Source organism: Marmota marmota, unplaced genomic scaffold (assembly GCF_001458135.2).
Source record: "Marmota marmota marmota unplaced genomic scaffold, marMar, whole genome shotgun sequence".
Taxonomy (NCBI): Eukaryota; Metazoa; Chordata; class Mammalia; order Rodentia; family Sciuridae; genus Marmota; species Marmota marmota.
In genome coordinates this window covers 2170077-2182799 of record NW_025999928.1, presented here as the reverse complement: position 1 = coordinate 2182799, position 12723 = coordinate 2170077, and the positions used below count along the sequence as shown (strand labels likewise).

General features: G+C 39.9%; 1 protein-coding gene across 2 annotated transcripts in view; it reads left to right on the top strand.

Annotated features, from left to right (window-relative positions):
- Agtpbp1 (ATP/GTP binding carboxypeptidase 1) overlaps positions 1–12723 on the top strand; it is a 280878-nt gene that overhangs the window by 264219 nt on the left and 3936 nt on the right. The window contains exon 28 of one of the 2 annotated variants that reach the window (XM_048800444.1): positions 3441–3682. The exons of the other annotated variant lie outside the window; for it this stretch is intronic. Within the exon in view, the coding sequence (XP_048656401.1) occupies positions 3441–3510 (70 nt within the window). The 3' untranslated portion in view covers positions 3511–3682. Of the gene's footprint in view, positions 1–3440; positions 3683–12723 lie in introns of those variants that run through there. 2 annotated transcript variants of the gene reach the window in all.

The following is a 12723-nucleotide window of genomic DNA, read 5'->3' as shown; positions in this document are numbered from 1 at the left end:
TGGATGATCACAATTCCTCTCACCTGACATTCTTCTTTCTGGTCAGTTTTCATTCCTTCCCCTCCTCTCTGAGTCCCCAGTGCCTAGTTTCAATGACACTAGCCTGAGGATTGCAGAATTCTATGGTTTCTCTATGTAGTTGTAAATTGTCCTTTTACTTAATATTTCTTGAATTATCCTAGTTTCAGTGTTGTCTTTCCTGCTGGAATCCTGACTGTATAGACTCTATGAAAATTTATCATTAGTTAAGCACTATATTATGAACATAATTTGAATTCTAAGGAGACCAGATAAAGTATGCATTTTCACAGTTAAGTGTGTGCAGTTTTGACTTAATTTTAATTTAATTTTTTTGTGGTCCTGGGGATTGAACTCAGGGGGCACTCTATCACTTAGCCACATCACAACCCTTTTTATTTTGAAATAGGGTCTTCTTAAGTTGTCCATACTGGCTTTGAACTTGCAATCTTCACTGAGCAGTGCACCATTGCACCTGCCACAGTGTTGATTTTACACTCACTCTGATTCTTATCAACCTTGTGACCTTAGACAGTTAAGCACAGCCTTGAGCAGATCCATAGAAGAGACAGATAGGCATTGCATTTTCAATTTTGGACAGTGATTCCTTACCTACTTTATTCCTAAATTATCCCTAGTATATAATGTAATTGAACACACTTTGGGACACATAAAAAACCCCCTTTTTCCTTCCACTTTAGCTGGTTAACAGAGAACCCGGGAGTCTTTTCAGGGAAGGATACAGATTTCTGGTGTCCAACAATTTGGGCCAATTCTGCTGCATACAGTTGAGTCTGAGAAAAGCTCAGATTAATGGGAATTTAACTTAAGGGATCTACTTGCCCTTACCTGTTGTAAATTAAGCTATAGCAGAATTGTACAACCTGAATTCCACTGACAGATGCTGAAGTCCTTAAGGGTGAGAATTTTAGTTGATATTAGCACTCTTACTATCTCACTGGTGTCTGAAAACTAGGAATGTCCAATTAGTGCTTGTTGATAAACAATGTAGAATGTGATAAGTCTAGGGAGCCCAGGAAGCCATTTCTTCATTCCTCTGCCTCTGGTGGGCTTACAGTGAAGTAAAAAACACCTCTTCAGTGGGAGTGAGGAGGGCTTTCTAAAGTTCATCATGCATTTTAAGTCTTTTTCATGGAATGCTATGTAATTGTAGATTAGGTTATTTTTAATGGGACATAAATAAGATAAAAGGCCAAATCCCTATCATAACCCTTTTGTATCTGAAGTTATCCCAACCTTCTCTAGTTTCTTCCTCCTTGTGTTTTGGAACCACATTATACTATTTTTTTTTCAAAATTTCACAAGACTCAAACCCAAGAGACTAAAAATGATGAAATAGGCTAAAGCCATTTTAATTTGTATTCACCTGGATTAAAGACAGTGTTTCCTAGAACTATTTTGTCTTAGAGTTGAACACATTCAAGAATCAAAATGACTCAGAAGCTAGTCACTGGGTTGCCTCCTTTAAGGCACCTTATTTCCCCTTAGTTGTGTTAGGGGAGACAGATGAAGGGAAGGGATTCAGTGAAGATAAATCTTTTAATCCAGCCCAGGATTAGGGGTTTTAGAAAGTAATCCAGAGAACTGGTGGCATCAAGCCATGTGTGCAGGCAACGGGGATTGCATTTGAGAATCACGGGCCCATTTGTTCAATTTCCCACAAAGGAGAAAGGAAAAAGCTGGGTATAGAGAGAATGAAGTGTGTTTTATTCTGCAGATGTATATCAACCAATCCTTTGAGTAAACAAAAATAGGAAAGAGCAGAAGAAAAATAGGTAAGACTTCCCTGTTTATCAACTGAGCTAAATCAGGAGCTTTGAGCTGAACAGATCCTTGTTTCTGAGTGAAAGGATAAAGAAAACTCAGGTTGTGATATTCTGGACCCTGGTTGAGTGAAGGGCTTGAAAAGGCTCTGGATAGGTGTGGCACATATCAGTTCCAAGGCAGCAGAGTACATTTTGGGTGGGTTCCTAGTGGTGGATCCAGAAGCCTGTGGGTGAAATTTTGTCTTGAGCAGTCCCAGGACCTCAGGTAGCTGGTGCAGAGTTCTCTCACTAAAAAAGCTGAATTGCTGTCTGTGTCTATACTGAGGTGGAAAGCAGTGTGTTTTATTAGCCACAAGCTCTGGATTTACATTGGCTTTGAATAGGATTCTGGGTAGGAAATAAAACCCTAAGGATCTAGGTGTCTGCTAAAACTTAGGCTTTTGCTCTGTAAAGAAGAGGAGAATTTTTTTTTTTTTGAGGGGAGAGGTGTTCTTAAACAGCAAGGCTAAAGAAAGAAAAGGAGAAGAAAGAGAAAGGGAAAGAGAAGGGTTAGCAAAGTAGAATAAATTGAGACTGGAGTCTACAAGGCTGGGACAGTTAATAGACACTTTAGGAAAGATGATGCCCAAATCAAGAATTATGTAAGAAACAAATTGTACATCTAGGGAGGGTAAATCCTTTGTAGGTATGAATATTTACACTTGCATATTTATTATGACATTTATCCACCAGATGTCAGCAAAGTGTCTCATTCTAACAAGATAAGTATATGACAGACAATTTTCCAACAGACACAAGTATCTTGAGGAAGGAGTGTTTTTTTTTTTTTAAAATCTGCACAAAGGAGCAGTATGAACTGGCAGAGCTATGACATTCAGCCTTCTTTCACTTATTATTTAAAATACTTTACATTTATAAGTAAGGAAGGAAATAAAGGAGGAGAAAGGAAGGAAGGTAGGCAAAACACTCCCAAGTTCCTTACCTTTTGTGAGCCATCATACCCCAAATCTACAGTAGAACACAACTTTTATTGCACTCAAATGTGTCAATCTACTATAACAGCTTTTTCTATTGTTCGCTTACAACATATACCGTGGTTAACTCTGGGTATTTATGCTATGTGTTCTGTAATTACCTATGTTCATGGTTGTATCTTAGAAGCCTATAAACCTCATTTAAAGTCAACAATCTATATTTTTGTTTAAATTATGCATACATATAGCTAAAAGTTAAATATTGCTCTTAGATTTAAAATGAAAAACAGCAGTCACCTACCCTACCCTACCCTGTTCTCTCATCTCCATTCCTTGGATAGCACTTTCAACTCACTTACCTGTTATTTTCCTGCTGTTTGTCTGTCTGCCTGTTGACCTCTCTTTCTTTCTGTCTATCCATCCATCCATCTAATTGTTGTCATCATCATCATTATCATCACACCATGCCATCATCATCTCCATATTTCTAATAATTTGTTTCAATATCTATTTCTGATTTGTCAATTTCAGATTATTCATCATCTCCCTATTTAAGTGATTGAGAATATTAGCCAGGATAAGTAATGCTAGCTGATCTAATAAACAACTTCCCTATTGTGACAGCTTATCACAATAAGGGTTTATTTCTTTCTCCACATAGGTCACTGGAGAAGGTTGGCAAGCAAGAGTTTTTTCACACATTCAGAATTTCATCTCCTTCCATGTTTTGACACCACCATCTTAAACATGCACCCTCTAAGTCTTGCCTGGAAGAGGAAAAGAGAATAGAAAATAAAATGCGGATGTCATAGACCAGGCCAAAAAATGGCGCGTCGTCACTTCTCCTACATTTTTTTAAAATTTAGAATGTAATCACTAGAGACTGAGGAGGTGAGACATGTACTTTGCCTGTGTGCCCAAGGAGGAAAACAAAGTTTGGTGTATGTTATGGTTTAGGTGTGAGGTATTCCCCAAAAGCTCGTGTGTGAGACAATGCAAGAAGGTTCAGAGGAGAAATGATTGGGTTATGACAGCCTTCTCACAATCAGAGTATTAATCCCCTGGTGGGATTAACTGAGCAGTAAGGAAGGCAGGTAGAGTGTGGCTGGAAGAAGTGGGTCATTGGGAACGTGGCTTTGGGGTATATATTTTGTATCAGGCAAGTGGAGTCTTTCTCTGCTTTCTAATCATCATATGAGCTGCTTCCCTCCACCATACTCTTTTTCTGTGATGTTCTGCCTCATCTCAGGCCCCAAGGAATGGAGCTGGCTGCCTATGGACTGAGACCTCTGAAACCCTGGGCCCCCAAATAAACTTGTCCTCCTCTACAATACGTTTGTTTTGTCAGGTCTTTTGGTCACTAACACAGTGTGCATGGAACAAATATTTTATCTGCTAGCAGGAGTTCATAACTCCATCTGTCCCCTTTCCATTTTGTCCTACCGAGTTTTAGGTGAAACCAATATTTAGTGTTTACCTCTAAATTACTCTCAAGATATTGTTTGCTGCTGAGCCATTGCTTGTACATTGAGTTCTAGTTTTGATAATTTGTTTTTGTATTTTATTTTTTAACCTATCTAAAATTCTTGTTTTTCAGTACTGGGGATTAAACCCAGGTTTTTGTGCTTGCTAGGCAAGTACGCTAGCATTGAACTACATCCCCAATTTGAGTGAGTCTTGATGAAGGTGAATCTGAGCAACACTCAAAGGAGGAGTGTATGTGTTCCTGTCACTGGTTCTGGTCAATGGTCACTCGGCTACCTTGTCGCGGTGGGTAGAGACGTAGAATCAACACACAGACTCCAGGAGCTGGTGAGAGAACTGGCTGGAGACCCACCTCAAGTTGTCATCCAGTAGCTCAGTTTATTTTTGGAATGCACATAACTGTTATACGGTTTGAGTGGGGCATGCCCCATCAATCATAGATAAGCAAGATAATATCCATAAGCCAATCATCTTCTGTCTAATGTAACCGCACTGTGAGAAAACTCTAAATATTTTGGTTGTGGTGGAAAGCAATCTGGAAGGGTCTTTGGCCCTTACTGAGTCAGGGGTTTCATGCCCTGAAGCCCCTGACTCTCAGTTTCCTGGCCCAGTTTTTTGGCAACACTAACCACAAGTGCTGAGTATGTAGTTTCCCCCATTCTGCAGGCCTGAATGAATGTGGATATTTCAAGCACTTCCAAGCTGCTCATAGCTGCAAGCTGTGACTGAAAGTTATTCCAACAGAGGAGAGTGAGAGCAATCCTTGATAGTACTGGACCAAAGGGCTGTTTATTTAGAAGGAATAGCCAGTACAAAGGCCCTGAGGTGGAGGCAGCCCATTGAGGCATAGTGAAGAGGTCTGTGGGGATGGAGAGCAGTGGAGGAGGGAAGAAAAACACAGGATGGGTTCAATGGGGGGAAGCAGGTGGTATGGGGTCCTGCAGGCCATAGTAAGAACTTGAGCTTTTGATTAGAGAGTTTCTGAGCTCAGGGTGACAGAATGGGACTAAAGATTTGATAGGATGCCATTGGCTGCTGCCTACAGCAGGAATTGAAGCAGAGAGAGTAGTTAGGAAGGTAGGACAAGAATCCAGACAGGAGATGGTGTGACTTGATGGAAAAGTGGCATGGTGAGAGGTGGCACCAGGTACATGGTAGAGGCAAAACTACTGGGGTTTCCAGAATAATTGATTGTGAGTATAAGAGAAAGAGAGAATTTGAGGATGACCTCAAAGTTTTTGACCTCAGCAACTGGAAGGATGAAGTTGTCATCAGTGAGATGGGAAGCGGGTGGAAGAAAAAGTTTTGTGGGAAGATCAGAAGTTCAGGTAGGGATGTGTTAAGTTCCCAATGTCTGTTTGACACCTGAGTGATGCTGTCAAGAGAAGCAGTTGGATGTGAATTTGGAGTTCTGGATAGAGGACTAGGGTGGAGAGATAAAGGCAGAAGTTTTGAACATAGGGATGGCATTTGAGGCACGGGACTGGATGAGAGCCCCAAGGTTGAATGTGTAGATAGAGGAGCAAAGACACGCAGGACTGAGGTCTGGGGAGGAGGAAAAACCTGCTAAGGAGACACACAGTTAGTGTTGACCTCTAAATGACTATCAAGATATTGTTTGCTGTGGAGCCATTGCTTGTACATTAATCCCCTCACAGTGCCTTGTTGGAGAAGCAGAAAGGCACAAGTGCATCCAGCGGAGGGAGCCATAGGATACATTGTGTCAAGTCAGGCAAGACAGAGGTTGACTATCGAATTTAGCTCATGGGTGCTGTTGGTAACCATACTAAGATTGTGGGGTGAAAAACTTGCTTGGAGAAAGTTTGAAAGAGAGGGGTATGAAAGAAATAGCAACAACAGGGTAAAAGATGGTTTTGCAGAGGAGATTTTTTTTTCCTGATTTCTTCAGGTTTTTCATGTAGGGTCAGGATGAGGGTAAGTGGAAAAGGGCACATTTAAACTTGCTTTATCTCTTCTTTTTGAAAAAAAAAATCTTTTATAGTCATTTTGGGGGAATTCCAGGAAGGAGCACAGATGTTCAACCTGCCCTTCCTTCCTCCCCTTTTCCCTTCTTCCTTCCATACAGCTGGGAGTCAAACCCAGGGCTTCGCACATGCTAGGCAAGTGCCTATCTCTGAGCTACAACCCCACCCAACAACTTTCCACATTTGACTGGAAGTCCAATTATCAACCTCTTATAATTCCTGTCCTGCTCTCCATTGCAGAGCCTGAACAAGTAAATGCTTAATTATTTGCTCAGCAGTAGTGAATTTTCTCTGTGGCACGGTCAGTTTTTCTGAGGCTGCTTAGTTGTTTCTTTCATAGCACCTTCAGAAAATTGAGAAGACTCAAGTATAGCATGTTGAAGACAAGGCTCTATCCTTTCTTGTTAAAAGTTTTTTGCTTTAGGATTGGCCATGTTTGCAGAATGTGCCCTGTTGACCCATATCTTTGCAGGACCCAGAGGGAGGTGAAGGAATTAGGTAGGCAGTGGTTTCCATGGTTTCAGGGGTGTGTCCAACAGTGTCCCCTGCAGGTCAGAACCTGGCCACTGGGCTCTGTAGTTTTCTGCAGCGGATGAAAGTGATGTACCTCATTGAGGCATTGAGCAGCAGCGCTAAGTAAGTGTTCTCTCAGATGACCTGATTGAAGTGGACTGAAGTGTCACTCACATGGCTGCTTTTGAATTTAGACTGAAAGCACTTACCTTACCACCTAACAGATTCAGAGGGCATAAGAAGCTGGTTTTTACTGCAAAAGAGAATGAGCCTCCACTTGGTGAGCTTGTGAAATTTACTTAAGACAAGAACCTGTATTGAGGCTTGTTTAAACCCAAAAGCTCCTCTTCCAGCATTGTTACCCCCATTTTACAGATAAAGTCAGTGAGGCATAGAAAAGCCTAGTGGCTTGCCAGGGTTAGACTGTTGGAAGAGAGAAGCAGGATTTAAACTGAGGTACACTGGCTCTAGAGACGAAGCTGCTAATCCCTGTGCTGCTAACTCTGACTCTTTATTTTCACATCTGTCAGATGGGAACATAAGCCTGTATCACACAGGATCACAGGGTTAAATGAGATAAAGTAAATAAAGTACATGGTGTACCAGAAGACCTCCACAAGAGGTATTTTTCAGCTTTCATACAGATAGAAGGCAAAGAAAAAAACCACTTTATGGTCAAATACATCTGGGAAATTCTAGGCTAGACAAAGTATCTTCCCTGTAGGATTTCTAAGAGCCTTTGGTTTGTTAAATATATTGTCAGTCTTCAATAGGGGAGTGTAATATTTCTTAAGCTTGCTTCATCACAGAAGTACTTTGTCATAGGGTGTTTCCCACATTTCTAGAAATACTGGAATAATATAAAACATAAAATTTTGTGCAAATGATGGTACATCATAAACATTAGTTATTCAGCCATTCATGTAAGATTTAAAGAACTAACTAAACTTTCTCTTAACTAGAGGACTTTCCCCCAGAATTTCTGCCTGCCAGCTACGGTAGGGAAAGACATTGTTTTAAATTAATGGCACAATTCTTCCTGAGCATTCCTCTTTGCTCATAATCATGTCTCAGTTCAAGTGTCCTTACTGTAAAATATAAGACTCACATACTAGCATAGCTCATCTCATCATATGTTTTTATTACAAAATTGCTTTCATTTGTCTCCTATCTTAGATGCTTGCAGTGAGAAAAACTTGCCACTATAGAAAATATGAGTAGACACAGGTAAAGACTCCAAAAGTGTCAGGATAGGTATTATGAAGACAGTCTTTATTTTTTTTAAGAGATAAGGAGCCTATCAGATAACTGGGTGATTAATTATGTCTCAAAGTGTACCCAGTTCAATTATCCAATATTATTAGACTAGGAATATGGTCTGTCCTGCTTTCTTATAAGGTTGTCAGAAGAAGCATTCAGTGACAAGTATGGTCAGACATCCACATCTAGGGGTTTTGCATCTGCAGTTTCAACTAACAATGGCTCAAAAATGGTTGAAAAAGATTGCATCTGCACTGAACACATATACTTTTTCTTCTGTCATTATTCCCTAAACAGTGTAGTTAAACAACTACTTCTGTAGCATTCTCTTTGTATCAGGTGTTCTAAATAACTTAGAGATGAGTTAAAGTATGTGGGAGGAGTCAGGTGCAGTGGCATGAGCCTGTACTGGAGGCTAAGGCAGGAGGACTGCTTGGGCTCAGGAGTTCAAGACCAGCCTGTGCAACACAGTGAGACCATATTTCAAAACACACACACACACACACACACACACACACGGTATTCAGGAGATGTGGTAGGTAATATTTACATATTTCACATGTTATAAAATGGACTCTAGCATCGTGGGTTTTTGGTATTCTCAGATGAGCCCTGGAACCAATACCCTGTGGATACTGAGGGATGCCTGCTGCGCTGATAAGCTGCTTTCGAGAACCATTTCCATCACTGCTTTGTACCATCTCTGGGTTCTCAACAGAAAAGTTATGAGTTAAAACTGTAGACATCAACTTGTTGAACTAAACCCCATTCACAAGATGTTTTATTTTGGGTCCAAAGTGCTACTTTAAACTTTGAATCTTTAACAAATTATATTTTTATGTGTGGTCTTATATATATTAGTATGGAAGTACAACATTAATCTGTAGAAAATGAATATTTGTGCAATTAAAATAATCAGGCAACTTTTTGGTCCAACTTTTATGACTTTGCCCATTTGTGTAAAATTTCATAACTTGAGTTTTTTTCCTTTTTCTTTTTCTCTTGGTGTGGTGCTGGGGATAGAATCCTCGTGCACACCAGGCAACCACTCTATCACTGAGTGATAGATATCCCTAGCCCTAACTTGAGAGTTTTTAATGCACAGATGTTTTATATAAAAGTTTTTTAATGACTTGACTGCATTTTGGATGTAGATTGTTTTAAATCCAAGTTGCCCTCAGGTGTGTAGGTAGGTTTCTCAGCCCTGCCACTAAATGTCCCCAAATTGTTACAATGCTTGGTGTTATTTTTTTCTCTCTCTTTTCCTTCACTCTTACATGATATGTTTTTCTTTTTTCTTTTAAAAGTTTTTTGAGTTGTAAGTGGACACAATACCTTTATTTTATTTATGTGGTGCTGAGGATCAAACCCCGGGCCTCACACATGCGAGACAAGAGCTCTACTGCCGAGCCCCAGCCCCAGGCCCATGACCTGTTTTTCTCTTGGACTGCTTTGTTCTGCCTGTCTCCATGGGTACTTATAATTTATTTGGGGGAAGGAAACTAGAGAGCAGGTGTAAGAGGACAGCTCTGAAACACACTCTTAGGACTCCGAGTGGTGCTCACAGTGGGGAGTACCAGGACTCTGGGGCAGGGCCTCGGGCAGACTCTTACGCCTTCTGTGCTTCTTTTTAAAATTTGAATTTTTGCCCTCTGGATAATTAACAGCAATAATTACAAACAAAATAAAACAGTGCTTTCTAAGAATTACAAAAGACAAACATGCCCACTTTAGATAATTTGGAAAATACAGAAGGTACAAAAGAGTTCATTTAAAAAATTACAATTCCAGAGCTAGATATAATCCCTGTAAACATTTGTGTTTCACTGCATGTATTTCATTTATTTATTTTATGTATATTTTATAAAATTTGGTTTATACTGCATTTAGGATTTAAACTTTTCATTTAACAGTGTTAGTAAATATCTCCTCTGTCATGACATTTTCTTCATTTTTGTGGCTACATTCATCACATGGATGTGCCCTGATTTATCTAACTGTACCCATGTTGGAACTGTATGATATCTTACTAAAGACTATGAAGAACCTTATAAATAAATATTTGTCCTCATCTCTAATCATTTTTAGAATCAATTCTCAGAAATAAAAAAAAACTGGGTACAAGATATGAATTGCAGTGAGCATTCTTGCAGCTAAATTGTGCACAGCCCTAATTATTTCCACACACAAATTCTATGAAGTGGAATTGCTGTTCAAAGAATATTCGTGTATTTTTATATACATGTGCTTTTATTTTTTCTCATTTTAAGAAATATTTTATTTTTTTTAGAGCAGTTTTAGGTTCATAGAAAAATTGAAAGGAAGGTATAAAGATTTTCTAGATCGTCTCTGCTCCCATGCATGGGTAACCTTCCACACTGTCTGCATCCCCCACAAGGCTGGTAACTTGATTGCAACTGATGAACTTGCATTGACACATTGTATTAGGGTTCTCTAGAAGAACAGAATCAAGAGGAAGTATAATTATAAAAGGGGAACTTATTAGGTTGGCTTACATGACCAGAAGTTGGATAGTCCACAATCGCCGTCTGCAGGCTAGAGAGCTGGGAGAACCAGTAGCTGCACAGTACAAGAGACTGAAGCCCCAGAACAAGAGGGATCAATAGTGCTACCCTAGTCCAAGACCAAAGGTTTCTGGAGCATCTGCTTTGGAAGAGTGAAGAAGTGAGAGCCTGATATCCTCAGATGATCGCAACAGCAATCAAGAACCTGTTCAAGAAGAATTGAGCTTGCATCTGCAGCTGCTTCCTTGTTCTTCCAACTTATATTCCATCCTAGCCACCCCATCCTATTGGTTGACGCTACCCACACTTAGGGAGGGTCTCTATTTCAGTTGGCTATCCCACATGCCAATCATTCCTACATACACCCCCCACAGACACACTCATAATCCTTGGCATCTCTTAATCCAATCAAGTTGACAATACAAATTAACCATTACATATACTATAATAACTCAAAGTCCATAGTCTGCATTAGGATCTGTTCTGTGTTTTCAAAACAGGAATAGATCCCTCTGTAGTTTTCTTCTGATTTCAAAAGAAAGCATAGAGACAGGAAACTTCAAAGAAGGTAGGAAAAGTCTCCTGTCTTTCTATAATCACTATACTTTGGATTTTGTGCCTACATACACAGCTGTGTACACAAATGTGAGAGGGTTTGCACACCCAGAGGGTTTGCACACCCACACAGTTACAAAAATGGGGCCCATACTATACAAACTGTATTGTACACTGATATTTAAAACAAACTTTTATTAAAGCATGGCACACTTAGAGAAATGTGCACAAAACCTAAGTGTGCAGCTGGATGATTTTCCACAAAATAAATACACAGATTAAGATATGAGAAAGAAACACGGAACACTTGATAAGGTTGCATGTTATCCTTATTGAAGGGCCATGGGGATGTCCTCTGTCTCAGTACAGTTTTAGTACATGTATCCATGAAAGGACCACTTAAAATCTGTCAAGGATATCTTTCTATTTTAATCAAGATATTATATTTCATTGACTCTGAAACTTCATTTGTTGTTCCTGTCTCATTATTTTTGTACTGCTAAGGAAGAAAGGAAGGGATGGAGGGAGGGAGGGAGGAAGTAAGTAAGGAAGACAAGGAAAGAAAAAAAAGCAGCTGTCAGTTACATTACAGCCCAACGCCTTGCTGACAGTCCTATGTGGTGCATCTGTCCTTATAATGAGTTTCTTGATGCTCTGAAGTTTCCTTTATGTATCTTGAGGTTCATTATTTTCTCCACTGCATTAATCTGTTTTCCCCTACTTTACTGAAATAAATACCTGAAACTAGGTTCTTAATAAGGAAAAGAGATAGTTTTGGAAGTTCAAGGAGATGGTGTTGGCCTTGGTCTGCCCTGGTGAGGCCCTCATGGTGGATGCATCACAGTGGTGGGAGCATGTGCGAGAGAGAGAGAGAGAGAGAGAGAGAGAGAGAGAGAGAGAGAGAGAGAGAAGGGGGGGGCACATGGTGAGGCAGCAAGCCAGAGAGGGGTAGGGGGCAGACTTGTTCTTTTACTACAACTCACTCTCTTAGAACTAACTGTCATTCTGCAAATCCTGCCTATCTCTTCCCAGAGTGATTCCCCAGTGACCAAAATCCCTCCCACTAGCCCTACCTCTTAAAGATCCTCTCATCTCTCAACACTCCAGAGTTGGGGACCAAGCTTCTAACACATGGGCACACTCAGATCACACCCAAACCCCAGCATCCACCCTGCAGTTGCATTGTGTGGCACGGGAAGGCAATCGTTTTGTATTTTTTTTATTTTCAACGACTTATAGATATCTTACTTCTTGGATTCCATTGAACACTTGGTCGTTTATTCTGAAGAAAACTTGGAATTGTCATTCTTCTGATGCAGATGATTTCCTTCAGTAGTGTTAAATTTGTGCTCAGCTGTTCTGGTGTCTTTCTGTGAACAATACATGATTTTGTTTCAATGCCCGTCTTAGTGAAATATTTGGAAAGACATTTAAGTAACAACTCAATGTATGTAGTATCAACAAAACATACCACTCAATTTGAAGTGATGGAGTTCATGTATGCTCAAGCAGTTGGAAGACAACAGTTCCCATGTGAAAATGTATATTTCAGTCAATATGTATATTTTTTCCCCAATATTTATTTTTTAGTTATAGGTGGACACCATATCTTTATTTTATT